The 25134-nt window shown below is 44.6% G+C and overlaps 1 protein-coding gene across 7 annotated transcripts in view; it reads left to right on the top strand.

Moving 5' to 3' along the window:
* Positions 1-25134, top strand: part of ints8 (integrator complex subunit 8) — a 170973-nt gene that overhangs the window by 73068 nt on the left and 72771 nt on the right. For 5 of the 7 annotated variants that reach the window (XR_015078983.1, XR_015078982.1, XM_085992630.1 and 2 more), the window contains exons 15-21: positions 1013-1146; positions 1257-1367; positions 15076-15277; positions 17584-17634; positions 22845-22966; positions 23877-24061; positions 24553-24586. Coding sequence is in view for 5 of the 7 variants with exons in the window: in XM_085992630.1 (XP_085848756.1) it covers positions 1013-1146; positions 1257-1367; positions 15076-15277; positions 17584-17634; positions 22845-22966; positions 23877-24061; positions 24553-24586 (839 nt within the window). In the remaining 2 variants the exon portion in view is untranslated. The remainder of the gene's footprint in view (positions 1-1012; positions 1147-1256; positions 1368-15075; positions 15278-17583; positions 17635-22844; positions 22967-23876; positions 24062-24552; positions 24587-25134) is intronic. The other 2 variants (XM_085992632.1, XM_085992633.1) reach the window with 1 other exon arrangement.

The following is a 25134-nucleotide window of genomic DNA, read 5'->3' as shown; positions in this document are numbered from 1 at the left end:
GAACCTGTGGAATTCTCTACCACAGAAGGCAGTAGAAGCCAATTCATTAAATATATTCAAGAAGGAGTTGGATATATTTCTTAAGGCTAAAGGGATCAAGGGGTACGGGGAGAAAGCAGGGACCGGGTACTGAAATTGGATGATCAGCCATGATCGCATTGAATGGCGGAGCAGGCTCGAGGGGCCGAATGGCCTACTCCTGCTCCTATCTTCTATGTTTCCGTCCCCTCCCCCTCTCTCTGTAGTACAGGAGAAATAAGGCTATTTGTAATAGCCCCACTGTTGTCCCAGCAGAAATCAACCAACTCAACACAGACCATGGAGTGAACCTGGGGCCCTAATAGTCTAGGCCCTTGCAATCTGGTCTTCGAAGTCCAGCCAACACAGTCTTATTTGGTAGTTCATCCTGTTTAAATTTTGTGGGCCTGGAATTTTGGAAAGGCTGTGTTTAGAATGTTGCTTTTTTTGATGAATCCTGAATTAGAATGTCGTGATCTATTAGTATCCACAGTTTGAGATGCAAATTAATGGGCACATGGATTTACACTTTATATGAGGCATCCAAGACTCTGTGCACACCAGTTCAACTCAGGAAAACAAAAGCTTAGGCACCCATGGTCTGTATGGTTCAGTGTGACATTGAGTGATACAGTTGCCATTATGTCACCAGCAGAACCATCCCACGAGATCGTCTGAGTAACATTGTGACACTCAGTTTAATTTTTCAACTGCTGATTCCTGATTTACATTTATCTAACACTTAATTACCTAAAATCATAATCGAGCCTCCTCTACCCCACATTACAACAGTGACTACACTCCAAAAGTACTTAATTGGCTATAAAGCACTTTGAGATGTCCGGTGGTCGTGAAAGGCACTTATAAATGCAAGTCTTCCTTTTTCTATTTAAAGGTATTTTTTAAATAAATAATAGTAAAAGCTGTGTACTTAGAAATACGTTGAACTTGTGATTTGGGTGAGTTGACCTTTGCATGCAATTATATTTTCTAGCATCAGCCAGTGTCAGTATTGGTCAGCTGGAACACCAGCTCATCCTAACAGTTGACCCAGGGAGAATTCGACAGATTCTAATTGAGCTACACGGAATGACATCAGATCGGCAATTCTGGACTGTTTCCAACAAGGCAAGTAATTGACCATTTCCAAAGTGGTGCTAGACCATTGTAAATAGTCTGCAAGCTGTGATCTGCAATGTTTATCTTGTAATATTTAGCTGAAAACATTTTTGTTTCAGTGGGAAGTGCCAACAGTTTATGGCGGAGCTATTCTTGGAATCAAGGATAATCTGACCAGGGATTTGGTTTATATCTTGATGGCTAAAGGTCTGCATTGCATTGCGATTAAGGTTAGTCTTGAATTGCATAACTTCGTGCTTAGCTTGCAAACACTAAGAAAGAAAGAAAAACTTGCATTTATATAGCGCCTTTCACGACCACCAAACGTCCCAAAGCACTTTACAGCCAATGAAGTACTTTTGAAGTGTACTAAAATAGCACAAACTCACTTTGTGAGTCCAAAAAAGCTCTCAAACTTCTTAGTGCTTTTACTTTGCATTGACGTTTCCATGCATGTATTTACATTCTTCTGGTGACACTTGAGCTTATTTTTAAGATTATGTGCAACTTGCCAGAATCAATCCACATTTTTCATGGTGGGTAAAGGGAGCATTTTTCATGATCATTGCTCATATTTCTTGTTTACAGTTATTATAACGGGCTTCAAAATTGTTTTAACAACTGCTATAGATATTAGGGCAAAAATAAAAAAACAGGGCATGAAATTACTTTTCCAGTTGTCTTGCCAGTGTTACAAGCCAGTTTCAATTGGAATTCTAGTCCAGCCACTCCTGCATGGAAAACTGCTTGACCTGCATCTTTCTAACAACATGTATTGCTTCATGTGCATCAGGCTTGTCATCTACATCGTGCATATTGAGCTGTTTGTTCATTTTTTTTCTTCCTTGTTGCTTTCTGTTTTTCATTTCTGATTGGTTATTGTCTACTTTTTATTGTTCACCAGTCATACTGTGCAAACATTTCTTCCCAATCACATTCCATCAAAAAAATTACATAATCACATTGCAGCAAAAAATGTTGAGATGCAAGCGCAGTGATAGTTCACTGTATATCCCGAAGAATAAAATTTGGCACATAAGCAACTCCGAAATGAACACACAAAAAAATTCAAAATTTACTCAAACATAGTTTAAACAAATTTTCCTCTCTTCTGCCAACAGCATGATGAATCAAGATGAGCTTCTGAATATACTAGATACCCTCACATAAGAACATAAGAAATAGGAGCTGGAGTAGGCCATTTGGCCCTTCGAGCCTGTTCCGCCATTCAACAAGATCATGACTGATCTTCTACCTCAACTCCACCTTCCCGCACTATCCCCATATCCCTTAATTCCCAAAAATTTATTGATCTCTGTCTTGAATATACTTAACGGATGAGCATCCAAAGCTCTCTGGGGTAGAGAATTCTAAAGATTCGCAAACCTTTGAGTGAAGAAATTTCTCCTCATCAGTCCTAAATGGCCTACCCCTTATTCTGAGACTCACCCTCTCCCCATCCCCAATAATTCATGATCTTCACCTGCCCACCATTTTCAGAGCCTTCCTAATGCCCACCTCCAGGTCTGGTTCTTACCACAGTTACATTCACGTCTCACAAGAAGGGTTTCAGAGGCCGAGGAGGGGAATCATTGTTGAATGTCGCCTCCAGCAGTATTGTCTATGAGCCGCCCAACAGCATTTTAACTGGGCTAATCCTGGAGGATCACTTCGCTGCTGCTGGTGTGAAACTGAGGTGGCTCAAATGTTAATCATCTCCAACAGAAATAAGAACGTGTTCAGTTACTGTATCATATGATTAGAACTTGTTAAATCACTGGTTAGGCCTCAGCTGGAGTATAGTGGACAATTCTGGGCACCACCCTTCAGGAAAAATGTCAAGGCCTTAGAGTACAGAGGAGGTTTACCAGGATGTTACCAGGGATGGGGGAACTTGAGTTATGAGGAGAGGCTGGAAAAGTTAGGACTATTCTTGGAACAGAGAAGATTAAGAGGCGACCGAGTAGAGGTTTTCAAGTTTGAGAGGTTTGGATAGAGTAGATAGAGAAAAATAATTCCCTCTGGCGAGTGGGTCGATAACTAGAGATCATAGATTCAAAATCATTGGCAAAAGATCTACAGGGGAGATGAGGAGAAATATTTTCGGAGTGTTGTCGGGATATGAAACGCTCTACCTAAAAATGTGGTGGAAGACGATTCCATAAATAATTTAAAAAGGAAGTTGGACAGGTACTTGAGGATGAGGAACTTGCAGGGTTACGGACAAAAAGTGGAAATGTAGGACTAAACACGACTGCTCTTTCAAAGAGCCAGCGCAGGCACGACAGGCTGAATGGCCTCCTTCTGTGCTGTAAGATTCTATGATGAACAGATGAAGTGCAGCAAGTCATTGTTACTCTGTTGTGGGTAGTGGAGAAAGAGTACCTATTGAGAGATGAATACCCTGATGAATTGGGGCAAAGAGAGTCTGTGTTGGGGAGGAGAAAGACACCCTATGAGCATGGAGAGCGGTAGATAATGGGAGCAAACTCTTGAGTGAGGGCATCTCTTGAGTTCTGCTCGAACAGAATGGGCAATTACTGCTGGGGCACAGCAGTGTGAAACAACATAGCCTCTACCTTTTCATGCCATGAGACACTTGTACCTTGTTTAGTTGAAAAAGCTATGGGATGGGCCAAAGCCTGTAGCGCAGTTGAAAAGAGTAGTCATAGAGTCATAACAGCACGGAAGGAGGCCATTTGGCTCATCGAGTCCGTGACGGCTCTCTGTAAAGCAGTGGGAATCTTTCAGAAAGGAAATGGAGAGAGTACAACGCCAACATGTTCCCGTAAAGGTCAAGGGTGGGACCAACAAGCCCAGGGAACCCTGGATGTCAAGGGATATACAAGAATGGACTAGGAAAAAAAGGGAGGCTTTTGGCAGATACAAAAGACTAAAAAACAGTGGAAGCCCTAGAGGAATATAGAAAGTGCAGGGGGGTACTTAAAAAAAAAAAAAAAAGAAATTAGGAGAGCGAAGAGGGGGCATGAAAAAACACTGGCGGGCAAAATAAAGGAAAATCCCAAGGTGCTTTCTAAGTATATTAAGGGCAAGAGGATAACCAGGGAAAGAGTAGGGCCCATTAGGGACCAAAGTGCCAATCTGTGTGTAGAGCCGGAAGATGTAGGTGAGGTTTTAAATGAATATTTTGCATCTGTGTTCACTATGGAGAAGGACGATGTAGGCATAGAAATCAGGCAGGGGGATTGTGATATACTTGAACAAATTAGTATTGAGAGAGAGGAGGTACTAGCAGTTTTAGGGGGCTTAAAAGTGGATAAATCCCCGGGCCCAGACGAGATGTATCCCAGGCTGCTGTGTGAGGCAAGGGAGGAGATTGCAGGGGCTCTGACACAAATTTTCAGAACCTCTCTGGCCACAGGGGAGGTGCCAGAGGACTGGAGGACAGCTAACGTAGTACCATTATTCAAGAAGGATAGTAGGGATAAACCAGGGAATTACAGACTAGTGGTCGGGAAATTATTGGAAAAAATTCTGAGAGACAGAATTAGTCTCCACTTGGAGAGGCAAGGATTAATCAAGGATAGTCAGCATGGCTTTGTCAGGGGGAGATCATGTCTAACCAATTTGATTGAATTTTTCGAGGGGGTGACTAGGTGTGTGGATGAAGGTAGTGCAGTTGATGTAGTGTACATGGACTTCAGTAGGGCTTTTGACAAAGTCCCGCATGGGAGACTGGTCAAGAAGGTAAGAGTCCATGGGATCCAGGGCAATTTGACACATTGGATCCAAAATTGGCTTAGTGGCAGGAGGCAGAGGGTGATGGTCGAAGGTTGTTTTTGTGACTGGAAGCCTGTGTCCAGTGGTGTACCGCAGGGATCGGTGCTAGGTCCTTTGCTGTTTGTAGTGTACATTAATGATTTGGATATGAATGTAGGAGGTATGATCAGTAAGTTCGCAGATGACACGAAAATTGGTGGAGTGGTAAATAGCGAGGAGGGAAGCCTCAGGCTACAGGACGATATAGACGGGTTGGTTAGATGGGCAGAACAGTGGCAAATGAAATTTAACCCTGAAAAGTGTGAGGTGATGCATTTTGGGAGGACTAACAATGCAAGGGAATACACAATGAATGGTAGGACCCTAGGAAGGACAGAGGATCAGAGGGACCTTGGTGTGCATGTACATAGATCCCCGAAGGCAGCAGGACAGGTAGATAAGGTGGTTAAAAAGGCATATGGGATACTTGCCTTCATTAGCCGAGGCATAGAATATAAGAGCGGGGAGGTTATGATGGAGCTGTACAAAGCGCTAGTTAGGCCACAGCTGGAATACTGTGCGCAGTTCTGGTCGCCACATATAGGAAGGATGTGATTGCATTGGAGAGGGTGCAGAGGAGATTCACCAGGATGTTACCTGAGCTGGAGCGCTTCAGCTATGAAGAGAGACTGGACAGGCTGGGGTTGTTTTCCTTCGAGCAGAGAAGGCTGAGGGGAGACCTGATTGAGGCGTACAAAGGTATGAGGGGTATAGAGAAAGGAACTTTTCCCTTTAGTAGAGGGGTCAATAACCAGGGGGCATAGTTTCAGGGTAAGGGGCAGAAGGTTTAGAGGGGATTTGAGGAAAAACTTTTTCACCCAGAGGGTGGTTGGAATCTGGAACTCACTGCCTGAAAGGGTGGTAGAGGCAGGAACCCTCACAACATTCAAGAAGCATTTAGATGAGCACTTGAAACACCATAGCATACAAGGCTATGGACCAAGTGCTGGAAAATGGGATTAGAATAGACAGGGCTTGATGGCCAGCGCGGACACGATGGGCCGAAGGACCTCTTTCTGTGCTGTATAACTTTGACTCTATGACTATGAGAGCAATCCAGTCAGTCCCATTCCCCCGCTCTATCCCCATAGCCCTGCAAGTTTATTTCCCTCAAGTGCCTATCCAGTCTCCCCTTGAAAACATTGAGTGTCTCCGCTTCCATCACTTCCGTCGGCAGCGAATTCTAGGTCATCGCCATTCGCTGCGTAAAAAAGTTTTTCCTCACATCCCCCTGTATCTCTTGCCCAAAACCTTAAATCTGTGTCTCCTAGACCTTGTATCATCAACTAGTGGGAACAGCCTTTCCCCGTCTAGCCTATTCAAACCCGTCATAATCTTGTACACCTCTATCAAATCACCCCTCAACCTCCTTTGCTCTAATGAAAACAAATCCAGCTTCTCCAACATGTCCTTGTAGCTAAGATCCCCCATCCCCGGAACCATTCTGGTAAATCTCCACTGCACCCTCTCAAGGGCCTTCACATCCTTCCTAAAGTGCGGTGACCAGAACTCGACGCAATACTCCAGTTGTGGCCTAACCAGCGCTTTATAAAGGTTCAGCATAACTTCTCTACTTTGTACTCAATACCTCTACTTATGAAGCCCAAGATCCCAGATCCCATATGATTGAAGGTCAATCATCACAGCCCCAGGACACCGCTGCAGGAGTTCCTCAGGGCAGTGTCCTAGGTCCAACCATCTTCAGCTGCTTCATCAATGGCCTTCCCTCCAACATAAGGTCAGAAATGGGGATGTTTGCTGATGACTGCACAGTGTTCAGTGCCATTCACAACTCCTGAGATAATGAAGCAGTCCATGCCCGCATGCAACAAGACCTGGACGACGTTCAGGCTTGGTCTGATAAGTGGCAGGTAACATTCGCGACAAGAAGTGCCAGGCAATGACTGTCTCCAACAAGCGAGAGTCTAAACACCGCCCCTTGACATTCAATGGCATTACCATCACCGAATCCCCCACCATCAACATCCTGGGGGTCACCATTGACCAGAAACTTAACTGGACCAGCCACATAAATACTGTAGCATCAAGAGCAGGTCAGAGGCTAGGTATTCTGCGGTGAGTGTCTCGCCTCCTGACTCCCCAAAGCCTTTCTACCATCTACAAGGCACAAGTAAGGAGTGTGATGGAATACTCTCCGCTTGCCTGGATGAGTGCAGCTCCAACAACACTGAAGAAGCTTGACACCATCCAGGACAAAGCAGCCCGCTTGATTGGCACCCCATCCACCACATTAAACATCCATTCCCTCCACCACCAGCATATCGTGGCTGCAGTGTGTACCATCTACAAGATGCACTGCAGCAACTCGCCAAGGCTTCTTCGGCAGCACCTCCCAAACCCATGACCTCTTCCACCTAGAAGGACAAGGGCAGCAGATGCCTGTGAACACCACCACCTCCAAGTTCCCCTCCAAGTCAGACATTATCCTGACTTAGAAGTATATCGCCGATCTTTCATCGTCGCTGGGCCAAAATCCTGGAACTCCCTACCTAACAGCACTGTGGGAGTACCTTCACCACACGGACTGCCGGCGTTCAAGAAGATGGCTCACCACCATCTTCTCGAGGGCAATTAGGGATGGGCAATAAATGCTGGCCTTGCCAGCAACGTCCACATCCCATAAAAAAGAATTTTAAAAAAATGCTTTGTTAACCACTCAATGGCCTAGAAATTCAGTTGTTTGTGCCAGCGGTTAGCGCCTAAAGAGACCGAGAATTGGGGCGTTACCTAATGTTGGGGCGGGCGCAATGAAGATAGCGACAACTCGCATATTGACTATACATTTAACGCCTGCGCTAAGTGTTTGCGCGCGCCCACGAGCGCAAGCACATAATGACGTCATTTCATGGTGCAATGCCTTTTAGGGGCGCCTGAGCAGATACTGGGTGGCGCCTGGAGCCTTAATAAGAACATAAGAAATAGGAGCAGGAGTAGGCCAATCGGCCCCTCGAGCCTGCTCCGCCATTCAATAAGATCATGGCTGATCTGATCCTAACCGCCAATCCACTATCACAGAACCATCTCCTGAATCTAACAGAATTAGACACACAAAATAGGAGCAGGATCAGGCTACACGGCCCCTGGGCCCGCTCCGCTACCCACAGGGCCATGACCGATCCGAACCGAGACTCATGTCCAAATTCCTGCCTGCTCCCCGTAACCCTTAATTCCCTTTACTTCTAGGAAACTGTCTATTTCTGTTTTAAATTTATGTAATGATGTAGCTTCTACAGCTTTTTGGGGCAGCATATTCCATGGACCTACCACCCTTTGAGTGAAGTAGTTCCTCCTCATCTCAGTTTTGAAAGAGCAGCCCCTTATTCTAAGACTATGCCCCCTAGTTCTAGTTTCACCCATCATCGAGAACACCCTCCCCGCATCCACCCGATCCAACCCCTTCACAATCTTATATGTTTCAATAAGATCGCCTCTCATTCTTCTGAACTCCAATGAGTAGAGTCCCAATCTGCTCAACCTCTCCTCATATGTCCATCCCCTCATCCCCGGGATTAACCGAGTGAACCTTCTTTGTACTGACTCGAGACGCCTAGCGCTATTAGTGACAGTTCGAAGGAGCGTTAGTAGGCCCTTCTCGGAGTCGGGGGGCGCTATTTAAAGGGGACAGCTCTAGTATAGAAGCTTCAGCCACTTGGCCTGTTCATTGCGATCGTTGGTGGAGAGAGCTGTGGAGCAGAGTTTTTGGATTTTAGCATTAGAGTACTTGGGACCCTCAAACCTGTCCGGAGCAGTTGGAGCACTAGACCTAACAGCCTTTTGACCAACTGGCATCGGAATGGGAGATGCTTTGGAGGGCGACGGGCTCCTGGCCGAACACTATGAAGGGGCAGAAAGACGGCGGGAGAGAGGGCCGGGATTGGTCAGAAGGAGGAGGGGCAATGGAGGTTGCCCAATCCGAGGGTATGCTGCGAGGGTCTTTAGGGGTCATACCTTGACATGTCGGAGGAGCAGTGTGTGCGAAGGCTCCGAATCGGGATGGACGTTGTTACTGAGCTGTGCCACCTGCTTACTGAGGATCTGCAGCCGCGTCAACGGTGCATGACCTCTGTCGGTGGCTGCTAAACTGACTGTTGGCCTCAATTTTTATGGCAACGGATCCTTTCAGTGAGCCATTGGGGACATCGCGAATATCTCTCAGGCTGCAGTCCACTGCTGCATCCGGCAAGTTACAGCAGCCCTTTATAGGCGAAGGCGTTAATTCATCACCTTCCCTCTGACCCTGGAGAAGCAGGCGGAGGAGGAAGATGGAAGGGCTCCTGAAAGTGGACAGGCCATCCGTCACTGGCTCATGAGGAGTCGTCTCGAGGCCCCTCTGGCGGAATGAGAGTGTCTTAACTGCTGCGCGCTTTGGATGTTTGAAAGCATCTGAAGGCCAGCATCACTGTAATTATTCACGTACACCATAGCACATTTAAACTTCTCTTTATTGTCACAAAAGTCTTTCATTACAGCAAAACAACGTCATGCCAACAGAAACCATAACAAACAAAATAACAGTAAACTCTTCGGCAAAGCCGCCAAACTGAACAAACTATTTCCAACAATTCCAACAGGTGAGGGTCTCCTTGAGTTTGGCCAAAGAAACGTCTCAGGACCTCCCTCTACTGCTGGCCCCTTGATGGAGAACGACTTCTCTTTCGCGCTCGGCCCCTTCCCTCCCTGCTGCTCCTACGTAATTGAACCCCAGTGGCGGGGTGAAGGCTGGGGGACGCCTGCTGACTGTCTGGAAGCGCAGAAGCCCCTGAGGGACGGCCTGGCCGACCTCTGGGCTTGGAGGGTGCGGACGCAGGATGCTTGATCTGAGCATGGCTGGAAGCAGTGTGCACTGCAGGTGGTGGCAGCTGCACTGCAGACGTGCCAGCGCTGGCATGTGGAATGTCACCTGCCGAGAGAGGACACCTGCACCATTGTCGGACGACACACTGGCTCTCTGAGGGGACCGGCTCGGCTCATCTGCCACAATCGCATGCTCCACTGATTCCTGGCCTTGTATGGGACTGGAAGGGCCCGGGGTGATCCTAGCTGATGCAGATAGGGTGGCTGCAGTGAGAGTTCGCGTTGCCTCAATCTGGGTGTGGATGAGGCCGGCAAGTGACTGCGTGGCAGCAGTGAGGACCTGTGAGCCAGGTGCCAGTGCTTCGGAGAAACCCTGGACAGTTCTTGCCATTGCTTCGGACAAGGCCAGTGCTGACCGCTCCATTGCCTCGGACAAGCCCTGGACAGACCTTTCCAGGGATTGTCCGAAGCCCTGAACAGTCCTTTCCATAGCGGCCTCGAAGCCCTGGACAGTCCTCTCCATTGTTGGTCCAAAGCCCTCGACAGACCTCTCCATTGTTGCCCCGAAACCCTGGAGAGTCCTGTCCATTGTTGCCCCGAAGCCCTGGAGAGTCCTGTCCATTGTTGCCCCGAAGCCCTGTAGAGTCCTCTCCATTGTTGCCCCGACGTCCAACACACTCTTTGCCAGTGTATCTATTGACTGAGGCATCCTCCCCACTGCAGCCATCAGCTCAGTGTGCCTGAGCCGGGCCTGGGTGCTCATTTCAGCCAGGCGACGCACCTCCTCTGCACTCTGTGCAGCAGTCATCACTACCTGCCTTGCCCTCCGGGGAGACGGTGGCCGAACTTGCCTACCCCCCTTGCGTTGCTGCATGCCGCTTGGTCCGGCAACTGCCTGATCATCAGAGCCCCCCCCCCCCCTCCCCTCCAGGGAACTACTATCCCCAGTCTGTACATGTGTATGCTCCTCTGAGATTGAAGCGGATGGTCCGGCTTCCTCCTGATCCTCACCTCCGGAGGCACTGGCACTGGCAGCTTCAGGGCGTGGAGCCCCAGTTGGTGATGCATCATCTGAAAGCAGGGAGGTGGAAGAGTGGCTTTAGCAAAAGGACAGGTTGGCGGAAAGGCATGGCAGATTGCGGCACACTGAGGAAGCATGCTGGCGGATCAAGTGGAAGGAGACAGTTGCAAAAGATGAGAGCCTTACCCTCGCTGTCGAGAATGGGGTCGGCAGTTGCAGTGGTAACAGGACCAGACAGACATCCTCCAAGAATCTGGTGCACTCTCTCCTCGAGATCCGTGAGAGTGACCACTTGTGGAGGTCCGCCACCGGTTCGACGCTGCTCCTTCCGCATCGTTGCCAGCTTGGACTGCAGGGGAAAGAAGGGGAAGTTCTGTAACATGATGCCTTGAGAGATCATCTCATGCCCCCCATGGTGCAAGAGCCCTTACATGATGCCTTGAGAGATCATCTCATGCCCCCCATGGTGCAAGGGCCCTTACATGTGGCCTTGAGAGATCATCTCATGCCCCCCATGGTGCAAGGGCCCTTACATGTGGCCTTGAGAGAAATGTCCATGTGTGTGCCCAGAAAGGGCCATGGGTGCTTGCTGACAGATGGCCATTGGGGCATCATGGCAACAGGGTCCTCGAAGTTAGGTGCAGATGGAGGGAATCAGAAGTTTGCAAAACCAACACTCACCCTAACGACCTGAGTGAGGTCGTTGAATTTCTTCCTGCACTGAACAGGGGTCCTGGTCGCCAAGCTGTTGGAGTTGACCCTCTGAGAAACCTCCCTCCAAGATCGCCGGTAAGCCTTTTGATTCGGCCTCTTGCCATTGTCAGGATACCGAACATCTCGACGGCGCTCAACTGCAGACACCAACTGGTCCAGGGCCTCAGTGCTGAAGCACTCTGCTCTCTCTCTCACCTTCTCCATCCTCACCAAGTTTCTTGCGCCAGAGAAGGGCGAGCGCCGATTCTGAGGCCTACAGGGCGTTGAGTGTAGCAGCTCAGGCTGACTGACCCACCCCTTTAAGAGCCGGCCGGCGCCTGGAAGTCTCGTGGTTTCCGGTAATTGAGATCACCTGCGCTGCGCCCGTCCGTGACGATACTGGGTAGCGCCTGAACTTTTGCGCCTTAGGAGCCCCGTGCAACGTCTGAGTTAGCGCCTCAATCCCCTTTGGGGGCGATGCAACCCAATATCTCGCCAGGCAACGATAAGTTTCGTCTGGCTATAAACTTTGCGCAGCGCCAGTTCTAACGCCTCAAGCGGGGCTATACCCAATTTCTAGGCCAATATGTCCTGCCACCTTCAGGGACCTATGCACATTAACTCCCAGGTCCCTCTGTCCCTGCACACTCTTTAAAACTGTTACATTAAGTGTATATTGCCTCTCCCTGTTCCTTCAGCCAAAATGCATCACCTCACACTTCTCTGTATTAAATTCTATCTGCCCATTCTGCTAGCGTTTCTATGTCCTGTTGCAGTCGATTGGTATCATCCTCACTGTTTGCAACACCCCCAGTGGTAGCAAAGTATCCCAGGTAATGTGCATGCTGTGTATTTGTATAAATAGAACCATACTCCATTGCTGAATTTTGGGTAAATGAAGTTGCACAAAAAGTATTTAATTGGCTCCATGTCTATATTTGATTCTCAGCAAACATTTTACATGATTAAGGAAGGGCAGTTAGGCATATCTACTACTTTAACTACTAGTAAGTAGTAGTTAATTGGTTTTACGTCAAAAGTACATGAGCAGCTATTTAATTTAATTTTGTAACTCATATTAGGAATGACATTTGTTTTACACTTTTTTCCATTCCTAAAGATGAAGGAACAAAGATCCCTCTACTCTGTTGCAGTATCATGCCTTTATACCAACCTCAAAATAGCATATATTGTTAATTTTCCATTTGCCAAATCAACACTTTAATTCTAATAGCTCATGATAACCGAACTGGGCTGAGACTGTCGCATATATTTCATTGCGAATCTTTTTAGTCAATAGAGAAGATTCAAAGCTTCAAGAGATGACGGCACGTAAACTCGTTGCTGCCAAATACCACTAAAGTTTACTAAATTATGATTCAGTTACTCGAGAGTTATGACAGACATGTTTGAGATGTGTACTGTAACACGTAATCCATAAATAAGTGTTAGAATTTAGGACTTTTGAGCATCCTAGCCCACCTATTTGAGACCACAAATGTGTTTTAATACTGAATGAATAGTGATTAGTTAGCTTTAAAAAGCTGTTTCAGGTACATCCATCACATTCTTTTCTGTCTTTCCTCCTACCATAATAGATTAAAAGAATAATCTTCAACTCAGATTTAAATAAGGTCTTTGGTGCCATACAATCAACTTCCAGTTAAGTCTGGCAGCATAGTGCTTGCTGTGCACAGTTGTATCAGATAGTTAGACAAAGGTATCTCAGCAACTTTTCATTGTCACAGAAAAACCCCAAGGTAGAGCTATTTAATCAAATACCGCTTGAGATGAAGATTGTCTGGCAAATAGTAATTGATTGTACAAGGGCTCCACCGTGTTATCAGATATGTGAAGAGAAAAAGATTGGTGAAGTCAAGTGTAGGTCCCTTGCAGTCAGAATCGGGGGAATTTATAATGGGGAACAAAGAAATGGCTGACCAATTAAATACATACTTTGGTTCTGTCTTCACAAAGGAGGACACAAATAACCCCCCAGAGATGTCGGGGAACATAGGGTCTAATGAGAGGGAGGAACTGAATGAAATCAGTATTTGTAGGGAAATGGTGTTAGGGAAATTGACGGGATTGAAGGCCGATAAATCCCCAGGGCCTGATGATCTACATCCTAGGGTACTTAAGGAAGTGGCCCTAGAAATAGTAGATGCATTGCTGGTTATCTTCCAAAATTCTATAGATTCTGGCACGGATCCCATGGATTGGAGGGTAGTTAATGTAACCCCACTATTTAAAAAAGGTGGTAGAGAGAAAACAGGGCATTATAGACCGGTAAGCCTGACATCGGTAGTGAGGAAAATGCTAGAGTCCATTATAAAAGATGTAATAGCAGAGCACTTGGAAAACAGTGATAGGATCGGACAAAGCCAACATGGATTTACAAAAGGTAAATCGTGCTTGACTAATCTACTGGAATTTTTTGAGGATATAACTGGTAGCATAGATAAGGGAGAACCAGTGCATGTGGTGTATTTGGACTTTCAGAAGGCTTTCGATAAGGTCCCGCATAAGAGATTAGCGTGTAAAGTTAAAGCACATGGGATTGGGGGTAAGGTACTGACTTGGATAGAAAACTGGTTGGCAGACAGGAAGCAAAGAGTTGGAATAAACGGGTCTTTTTCTGAGTGGCAGGCAGTGACTAGTGGGGTACCGCAGGGATCGGTGCTAGGACCACAATATATATTAATGATCTAGACGAGGGAACTAGATGTAATATCTCCAAGTTTGCAGACACAAAACTGGGTGGGCGTGTGTGCTGTGAGGAGGATGCCGAGAAACTCCAGTATGATTTAGACAGGTTGGGAGATTGGGCGTCCTTGTGCACCAGTCGCTGAAGGTAAGCATGCAGGTGCAGCAGGCGGTTAAGAAGGCAAATAGTATGTTGGCCTTCATAGCGAGAGGATTTGAGCACAGGAGCAAGGATGTCTTGCTGCAGTTGTACAGGGCCTTGGTGAGACCACATCTTGAGTATTGTGTGCAGTTTTGGTTGCCTTATCTGAGGAAAGATGTTCTTGCCATGGAGGGAGTGCAGCGAAGATTCACCAGACTAATACCTGGGATGGCAGGAATGACGTATGAGGAGAGATTGAGTCGATTGGGCTTATATTCCCTGGAGTTTAGAAGAATGAGAGGGGATCTCATTGAAACGTATAAGATTCTAACCGGACCAGACAGACTTAGATGCAGGAAGGATGTTCCCGATGGCGGGTGAGTCCAGAACCAGGGGTCACAGTCTAAGGATAAGGGATAAGCCATTTAGGACTGCGATGAGGAATTTCTTCACCCAGAGAATAGTGAACCTGTGGAATTCTGTACCACAGAAGGCAGTTGAGGCCAATTCATTAAATATATTCAAGAAGGAGCTGCATATATTTCTTAAGGCTAAAGGGATCAGGGGATATGGGGAGAAAGCAGGGACAGGGCACTGAATTTGGATGATCAGCCATGATCTCATTAAATGGCGGAGCAGGCTCGAGGGGCCGAATGGCCTACTCCTGCTCCTATCTTCTATGTCTTGTTCTTTTGCACTAGCTCTTGTTCTTGGAACAGTCCCCTTGAGAGGATTAGTTTCAGATGAGTGAAACATTTAAATTGCCTCCTTTTCTTTTCAGGATTTCACTCATGCACAGCAGCTCTATTCCACCTGCCTAGAACTGGTTACAGAGTTTTCTCCAAAGCTTCGGCAGGTTATGCTCAATGAGATGCTACTCTTGGACATCAGTGCTCACAAAGCAGGGTCGGAAAGTGCAGCAGAGCATCCACCAGCTGACCTTGTGAGCCGGGTTCGAGGTTACCTTGAGATGAGGCTACCAGGTAGGGGAAGACTTTTTTTTTAACTTTAAAAATGTAAAAATTCAACTTTATGTAGGATGACATGGTAACAGATGCTGTGCCTAGGATTGTTCGGATGTGGATTCAAACCAGTGGTTCTTCACATGGCAACTTGAAAATCTCAGCTGTCTGTTGTAAGAGAAATGCTAAACTGAGGCTAGTTGCCTCCAATAAAGAGGAAAATTCTGAGGAAAAATTGCCCTCTGGCCACTTTATGGACCTCCTAATAGTCAGCTCCAGAATGACATTTACGGAGATCTGTGACCAGACCACCAGTTCTTCATCTTGATCAGTGATGGTTTGTGGTTTAAAAAAACTTGGAGGGGGAAAGAATGGTAATTATACAAAACTTTTTATCTTTTTTTTAAAAAAATAATTAAAATGCACACTGGCAAACCATTGCATCTAATTAAATCTTCCCTTATGGGTGTAAGGATAAACCCAGAAACTACAGGTCAGTCGGTTTAACCTCAGTAGTGGGGAAACTTTTGGAAACAATAATCAGGGATAAAATTAACAGTCACTTGGACAAGTGTGGATTAATTAAAGAAAGCCAGCACGGATTTGTTAAAGGCAAATTATGTTTAATTAACTTGATCGAGTTTTTTTTATGTGGTAACAGAGAGGGTTGATAAGGGCAATGCGGTTGGCGTGGTGCATATGGACTTCCAAAAGACGTTTGATAAAGTGCCACATAATAGGCTTACCAGCAAAGTTGAAGCTCATGGAATGAAAGGGTCAGTGGCAGCATGGATACGGAATTGGCTAAGTGACAGGAAACAGAGTAGTGGTGAACGGTTGTTTTTCGGACTGGAGAAAGGTATACAGTGGGTAAACTAGCGAAGCTGGGGTTGTTCTCCTTGGAGCAGAGAAGGTTGAGAGGAGATTTGATAGAGGTATTCAAAATCATGAGGAGTCTAGACAGAGTAGATAGGGAGAAACTGTTCCCATTGGCGGAACAATCGAGAACCAGAGGGCACAGATTCAAGGTGATTGGCAAAAGAACCAAAGGCGACATGAGGAAAAACCTTTTTACGCAGTGAGTGGTTAGGATCTGGAATGCACTGCCTGAAAGGGTGGTGGAAGCAGACTCAATCGTGGCTTTCAAAAGGGAATTGGATAAATATCTGAAGGCAAAAAATTTGCAGGGCTGTAGGGAAAGGGCAGGGGAGTGGGACTAGCTGAAGTGCTCTTGCAGAGAGCCAGCACGGGCTCGACGGGCCAAATGGTGGCCTCCTGTGCTGTAACCATTCTATGATTATCATCTGGACCCTCTCCCCCATCATTTAACTTGTGCCTTCTGAGCTTGGTTTGCAGTATGAATGCTGTGATTAGGAAGACTGTGCTTCTGTTGTGCATCTATGCCATCTTGAAGCCGGTTTTGAATGTTTAATAAAACTTGGTTTACCAGTTTCTTTTGCAATAATTGTCCTGCTTGTCTCCAATTAAAATATGACTATTGTTGACCAATCACATAATAGAGTTGATCACAGTTATAGAGCACTCTGTGGTGTTCTGTTCAGTCTTAAATGGATGGAGACAGTAAAGTAAATCACAATGTGCTTCACAAAAATAGATTGTGTAAAGTAAAAAATATTTCATTCTGTTCTTTTGTTCTGAGGTCTGTCTCAACCTTGTTGGACAAATTGAGTTAAATGATTGTAGCTACAGCAGGAACAACAACCTGCATTTATATAGTGCCTTTAACATAAGAAAATACCCAAATCACTTCACAGGGGCACAATCAAAATATGGATGATGAGCCATATTAGAAGGCGTCAAAAATGTTTGGTCAAATGGATGGATTTTAAGAAAGGTTAAAAGGAGGAGTGGAAGGTGGAGAGACGGAGAAGTTTAGGGAGTGAATTCCACAGCCTGGAGCTTAGGCAGCTGACGGCTCTACTGCAAATGGTGGGTGAGAGGAGAGATTCACAAGGTTAGAGTCAGAACCGAGTTCAGGGATCGCTTTTGGGCTAGAGGAGGTTACAGAGATAGGGAGGGGTGAAGCTAGGATGATTTTTTTCTTGTTTTTGGTGTTTTCAAAGCCATGATGTATTATTTTCCTTCATCTATGAGTTGTGCATTTTGATTAACATTAGCTTTAGTTTTCTGATGTTCAAAATATCTTCTGTGATTAACAATTTAACAGTGTTAAAAATGTATGTCCTGCTGCTGGTATTGCAATCCTGATTGGTGCCAACAATATCATTTTGCATTAAATTCCCTCTGTGCATTAAGATCTGACTCCGTTTTTGCACAGGAGGCCACCATTTTATTCTCTTTTACAGTGTACCCTCGTGGTAAAATGTCATCGCGTCATTCAGCCATGCTAAGAGAAGGTAAACGGAATACTTGGCCGGCTGTTTATGATCTACAGAAAAAGCACTTTTTTTTGCTTTGCGTTTGCACTGTAGTTAAAATTTTGTAGAAGTGAAAATGACACTGAATATTTTTGCAGCTTCCAGCGCATTTTATTCACAGTTGGCATCTGCAAAATTTATATTCTGAACTTGTAAAATGTTTTGATTTTAATCCAAAATTATGTTTGGCTCCACAAAACATATTTTCTATTTCCCCACACTATCTTTCCTTTCTGTTCTCTCCCCAACCCACTCTGACACTGAGGTTAATACTAGCTACTGCACCAGAGTTAAGTAGTTTCTTTGAATTGTGAAATCGTGTGCAAAGTTAGCTTTATTCTATAATCACTTTTATTTTATTGGTATTAGTTGAATAAACCAGATAGCATTTTGCAAATATGGTACAGCTGTTTATATTAATTATTATATGTTTTGTCTGAGCAATTAATTATACACTATCACAAAGGCAAGCAGTGTTACTAGCACTTGTAACTTGCAGAAGTTTTTTTAATGCATGTGATTCTCAAAGAACATTTAAACTTAGCTCTCTAAATATTTGAATTTTCCACATGAGTTGTGACCATTACAAAATCATCCCTGACTTGAGTGAAGCATCAGTGTGTGCAATGCTAGGAAAGTAACAGAAGGAATCAACCGTTGGTACGATAATATAGATGTTCCCAACATTTTGGAGCAAAGGACTGAATCCATCTACCACAGCCAGTAAGAGGGCCACATATGACTGAAACACTTTGGGGTCAGAATCAGGATCAAATGCCAAATTTAACATAATCAATTGCTTCTCTAATAACCCATTTATTTATCTATTGGGCAACTAGCCGTACATACCTTCAGAACCTGTTTTCATGCAAGATCTGTGTTTTATATTTGCAACAGAAGATATTTACGTTCATTAGACAATCATTTGTTGCACAGCACTATTGGTTTGTTTCTCCAGTGCAAGATCTCGGCTTGCTTCTGCTTCACCAGATGCTTTATTAATGGTACCAGCTTTGTCATGGACAACTGGAAGACATCCTGCAGATGAGCTTTTAGCAAAAACAAATGATTCTGTAAGATCATTTGTGAAAAAATGTGTTTGCGCCTTATGTGCTGTTGAATAATGGCAACACACACTGAGCACGACACAGGCCTCCAACTCCTCTGGTAGGAACTCTGAGAAAACCGACGCACCCACATCAACCCTGCTCTTCAGCTGCTCATTGCATTGACACTTATTCAGTTCTGTTTGAATCTATGGTGGGGCACATGCAATGTTGACAGTAAAAGGATTTCCAAGCATCTCCAGTTCTGGCCGTCTGTCACAGAAGTCTTGAAAACGACTAGCAAACTTGCAGGTCATGTGCCTTGAAGTGTAACGTACACAGATAATAGGCCTCTGCAGTGTTTTTCAACAACAGAATATGAAGGTTAGGGCTAACTATACACCAGCTGACTTGCAAGCATCAGAGCTTAGTCTCCTGAGCACGCATATGGCTGAACGGTCCTGTTACAACCGCTTGCAGCTTCTTATAGAGAAGATTCAAGTGGCTTATGAAGTACACTAAAAATGCAAAGTCCATTAACCTTGCCTCGTCACAGAGATCTGCTAAGGGTCTTCTGCTCCATGAAGAGGTGTATTTTATGACAATTCAAAGAACTACTTCAGCACCATCCCACAACTGAGCCAATGTACATCATTGTGGTACAGCAGATCCTTGTGTGGTGTAGTTAACTTCTCCAGTGGATTTTGAAATTGGCTTTGGTGCAAGCTTCATGCTTGAATGAAGTTGATCATCTCGATAACCGTGGCCATCGATGACTGGCTGTAGATTGACGATTGACCAGAAACTTAACTGGACCAGCCACATAAATATTGTGGCAACAAGAGCAAGTCAGAGGCTAGGTATTCTGCGGCAAGTGTCTCGCCTCCTGACTCCCCAAAGCCTTTCCACCATCTACAAGGCATAAGTAAGGAGTGTGATGGAATACTCTCCACTTGCCTGGATGAGTGCAGCTCCAACAACACTCAAGAAGCTCAACACCATCCAGGACAAAGCAGCCTGCTTGATTGGCACCCCATCCACCACCTTAAACATTCACTCCCTCCACCACCGGTGTACCATGGCTGCAGTGTGTACCATCTACAAGATGCACTGCAGCAACTTGCCAAGGCTTCTTCGGCAGCACCTCACAAACCCGCGACCTCTTCCACCTAGAAGGACAAGGGCAGCAGGCGCATGGGAACACCACCACCTCCAAGTTCCCCTCCAAGTCACACACCATCCTGACTTAGAAGTATATCGCCGATCTTTCATCGTTGCTGGGTCAAAATCCTGGAACTCCCTACATAACAGCACTGTGGGAGGACCTTCACCACACGGACTGCAGCGGTTCAAGAAGGCGGCTCACCGCCACCTTCTCGAGGACAATTAGGGATGGCCAATAAATGCTGGCCTTGCCAGCGACGCCCACATCCCATAAACGAATAAAAAAAAGTAGTGGTGGCTGATGAGTTGGTCAGTACACCTGCAACACAAATAATGGCAATTTATGCAATGCTGTCTCCATTTCTGTGGATAATGGTAACTTAAAAGGCAGCATATGCCTTAATTGGTTCCCTTCGTAACAACAGCCGAACAGCATGGCTGCAGCTTCGTCAGTGGTCCACAGGAGATTCAGATGGGTTACAATGCAATGGGTTACTTTTAAATATGGTAATTCTAGACTTTTCTCTTTTGTGGCCCCTGGGTGCTCTCCAAAGCAATGAGTGCATGAGTATTTCTAACATATTGAAGGAGTTATTAACTCCTCTCTCAAAGATGAACAGTTTCCCATTGAGTGCTTTCATATATAGTAAGGCTGTTCTATATAAAACCATAGGAAGGCTGCACCAGACACAATTTGGAGCCTTTTGAATCAGTTGCTCTGAGACATCTTTTGACAAATGTTCCATCTTTCACTGGATTGTGTTGCACAATGAGCTAATACTGGCAGAAATATGTCTTCTATGGACAATTCTGCCATGGTCTCCACACAACTCTTCACAAAAGCACCATCAGAGGAGGACTTTGCGCACCACAACAAAACTAGGTAGGCTAGTGTATTCATATCGCACTTTGCGTGCAGGAAAACATGGCACTGTCAAAGGAGCTGCTTTTTCAGTTCACCAACCATCTCACTGTACAAATCTTTCTTCCACCAAATTTTGCTTTGTGTTTGGTCTTTTCGTGCCACTTCACAGATTTGACTTTCTTTAACAACCTGCATAATTTGTGACATTCATGTTTAAAGGCCAGGTAAAAGAGCTTGCAGGTGAAATTCAGCCCACTGGCCGTGTCCTGGACACCTCTACATCAGGTGGTAACCACACTACTCTGTATGTGATACTGAGCCATATAGACCGAGAATATCCTGGGTTCAGTCTCTGGTCTGCTGACATTACTGTTACCAGCCAAGATAGCTGAGTGTATGCTATAATTCATCTCGGTACCACTGGGTTAGGGAGACTTCAGAAGTGACTTTTGACTCCTGATGGAAAATGCACTTATGGATTGAGAATTGGCTTTGCTGTGATGTGTCCTATAGTTGAATAATCTGCTAATGCTCACTGTCTTCTTGCACATGGAAAAAAAGCTATATGACACTTCCTTAGATTTACACAAATAAAGATATGTAATCTATATATACATTTCATTAAAGTAATATATGCACAATAATTTCAGTACTTTATTTGCCACATGGTCTTATATAGTATTTTGAAGATGTCAAAGCTAACATTTAGTAAACTGCATCATTTCGGTTACGCTGTTTTGAATTGTATACATTTTCAGCCTAATTCTCAAAGTATATATGTATATATATATTAATCATTAGTATGACATTTTATTAAATAAAAGCATAGAAGCATTCCTCTTTTCAAAGTTGAGAGTTTCAGCAATGCACAATGAATAACTCCTACTTCCTTCTCACCCACCCAAAGTAGATAATCTAACCACACTGGCTAAGGGTACATCTTTTGCTCCCAAAATACCATGAATGCAAGTGCTCTTGCCATCTAGAAACTGACACAGGTTGCGAGTGTACCGGGGTCAGATTATACCCTATATACGTAAACCTTCAGTTTGCTGTTCATGTGCAGAGATAATGTATAAGTACTGCACCATATTCCATGCAATTGATGTTGACAATCCCATGTCTCGTAGCAGCGCGCAGTCTCCCCTACTGCACCCGAGACCTCCACTCAGACTAGCAATTCATTGCTTTGTGTCCCACCTTGCTCAATTTGTATCATTTATAGTCAGTAGAATTGCCTCTATGATTTTCTGAGTTCATTCAGGCTCACAGGATCCAAAGACTTGCATGATATGGGGTGCAGTCTGACCAGGTACACCCACAACCTGTGTCTGTTTCTTATAGGGCAGGAGTGTCTGCATTTATTGTTCTTTAGGGATATAAGATGTACCCTTAGCCAAAGTGGTTTGATCACCTGTACTGGACATGTGAGAAAGTAGTAGGAGTTTTGCCATTGCAGCCGATTCTGTCTCGCATAAAATTCGTCCATGGGCATTTCCAGCATGTTGCTGCATAGACATCAGGAGCAGGCACATTTGCTGATTATTCTATCCCTTACCTGGTGAGGGCCAGCCATAACACCCCTACTGACGCAGCAGTTCAGATAAGGTAACTCCATACAGACCAATTTGGAATTCTCTACCCCAGAGGGCTGTGGATGCTCAGTTGTTGAGAATATTCAAGGCTGAAATCAATAGATTTTAGGACTTTTAAGAGAATCAAGGGATATGGGGATCGGGCGGGAAAGTGGAGTTGAGGTTGAAGATCAGCCATGATCTTATTGAATGGCGGAGCAGGCTCTCAAGGCCATATGGTCTACTCCTGCTCCTAATTCTTATGTTCTTATGAACCAGGGACCTTCCTAGTATGGATCAGCTAGTCATGGGGTAAACACTGGGTCATCAGAGTAGCTGTTAAGGCTCTTCTAATTTCCAAGCACTGACATCTACACTTTCATCAGCACAATAATTCACTAAAAAGTGTATTTTTTTAATGTGGTTTTTATTACTAAGGTAGTGTAGATTTAAAAGCGATTGAAGAATATATGAAATCATGGTTTAACTGTTCTCTGTTTATAGATGTTCTGATATATTAATTTCTTTCAAATGTTTCAGACATTCCACTCCGGCAAATTATAACCGAAGAGTGCGTTGCTTTCATGCTGAACTGGAAGGAGAATGAATACCTGACACTTCAAATTCCTCCAGCGCTTGTCCAGAACAATCCATATGTGAAAGTAACCACATTTCTGTACCTTACCTAGAGCTTGTTGAACCAAAAAAAAAGCTGCTCTGTTTTATGTAAAGGAAAAAGATTTGGGTGTGATTGTTGATTGCTCTCTGGAAGTACCCATTCAGTGCGTAGCTGATAGCAAATTAAATCTCAGATTGGAATTGTACCACTTAACAAGTTAGTGAGTAACAATGCTTTTGAGGCTGTAATAACCAGTAGATAAAGTAACTTTAAACAATTAAATATTATTAGGCCATATATCTTTAGTAATGAAATAAAAACAGAAAATGCTGGAAATACTCAGCCGGTCAGGCAGCATCTGTGGAGAGAGAAACAGAGTTAACGTTTCAGGTCGATGACCCTTCATCAGAACTGGAAAAAGTTGGAGATGGAACAGGTTTTTAAGCAAGTGTAGGGGCAGGGAAAGGGGGGAGGGGAGGAAAGAACAAAAGGGAAGGTCTGTAATAGGATGGAAGGCAGGAGAGATTAAGAGACAAAAGGGATGATGCGAGGAAAAGGAGATGTTAATGGGACAAGTTGAGAAACAAAAGATGGCTTTAGATGAAGTGTAAATGGCGATGGCAGAATGATCGACAGCTGCCATGTGAGAGAGAAAAAAATGGGGAAAAAAAGATAGTGGCAGAGGTTATGGTCTGAAATTGTTGAACTCGATGTTGAGTCCAGAGGGCTGTAAAGTGCCTAATCGAATGCTGCCTGACCTGCTGAGTACTTCCAGCATTTTATGTTTTTATTTCAGATTTCCAGCATCTGCAGTATTTTGCTTTTGTATTAATCTTTATAATGCTCTGGTCACATTTTGTTGAGTAGCAAAGCTATAAATTTGTAATCCATTAAAATATGCACGACAGAACATAATACTTGGAATAATTTTTTTTCTCTTGTGTATCCTGCAGCTGGGACAACTGTTGGCTGCAACTTGTAAAGAGCTTCCTGGCCCAAAAGAAAGCAGAAGAACTGCTAAAGACCTCTGGGATGTAGTGGTTCAGATCTTTTGTTTATCTAACCAGCACAAGCGAGTCAATGATGGAAGAATCAGTTTAATTAAACATCGGGAATCCACACTGGGGATCATGTATAGGTAACAACTTTTGTATTGCAATGAGATTTCTATGTAGTTTAAGAGACCTATCTTTTTAAAGACCTATTTACACACTAAGTTTATCAAATCTACTCTATCCGATTTAAAACATTACATACTTCATTAAGAGCTCTAGGTCATTTTAATTGTTCACAAATTAGCACAAAAGAATCCAAGTAATAAATCTATTTGTTGACCTGTTCAGCAAGATATTCATGTTCAAAAATGTTTTGTGCTAACCACTACGGACAATATCACTTTTCAAATTGTGAGAAATAAAAGTTGAAAAGTGTTCTCAACCCGAGCTTGAGAAGGTTGCTTGCCATTTTGCACTCAAGCTACTGAAGATCACTTGTGCTGCATGCTTATTATGTGTGTAATAACCCCAAATAGGTTGCAATTTAGTAATTCTCAAATGAAGCACACTTAGTTGGTGTTGCATGAACTATAATGTCTATTGTATATTAATTTTCTTTCTTTCTTGGCTTTAGGAGTGAGCTGGTTACATTCATCAAGAGGTTGAGCGTAAGCATCAAGGCTGTTAAAGAAATTGAATCAAATGCTATTTGACCTCATTTCCATTTCTACGTCGTGATGTGGAGGCATTAGTTATTGGGGTTTTATTAAGCAGTAATGCAAATAGCTTTAGAGCCATGATCTCCTCCTCTGCTCCATGCGTACCATCTACAAGATGCACTGCAGCAACTTGCCAAGGCTTCTTTGGTAGCACCTCCCAAACCCATGAGCAATACCACCTAGAAGGCCAAGGGCAGCAGGCACATAAGAATACCATCACCTGCAAGTTCCCCTCCAAGCAAGTCACACACCATCCTGACTTGGAAGTATATCGCCGTTCCTTCATCGTCACTGGGTAAAAATCCTGGAACTCCCTCCCTAGCAGCACTATGGGAGTACCTTCACCACACGGACTGCAGCGCTTCAAGAAGGCGGCTCACCACCACCACCTCAAGAGAAATTAGGGCTGGACAATAAATGCTGGCCTGCTACCAAGATGGTACAGAATGATGAGAAATGGTGCTTTCCCAGGACAACAGAGCTGAACACTTAAGTGA

This window comes from Somniosus microcephalus, chromosome 7 (genome assembly GCF_052327205.1).
Source record: "Somniosus microcephalus isolate GS21.2 chromosome 7, FLI_Smic_1.0, whole genome shotgun sequence".
NCBI lineage: Eukaryota > Metazoa > Chordata > Chondrichthyes > Squaliformes > Somniosidae > Somniosus > Somniosus microcephalus.
Note: the sequence above shows the minus strand (reverse complement) of the source record. Positions and strands in the feature narration are given on the sequence as shown.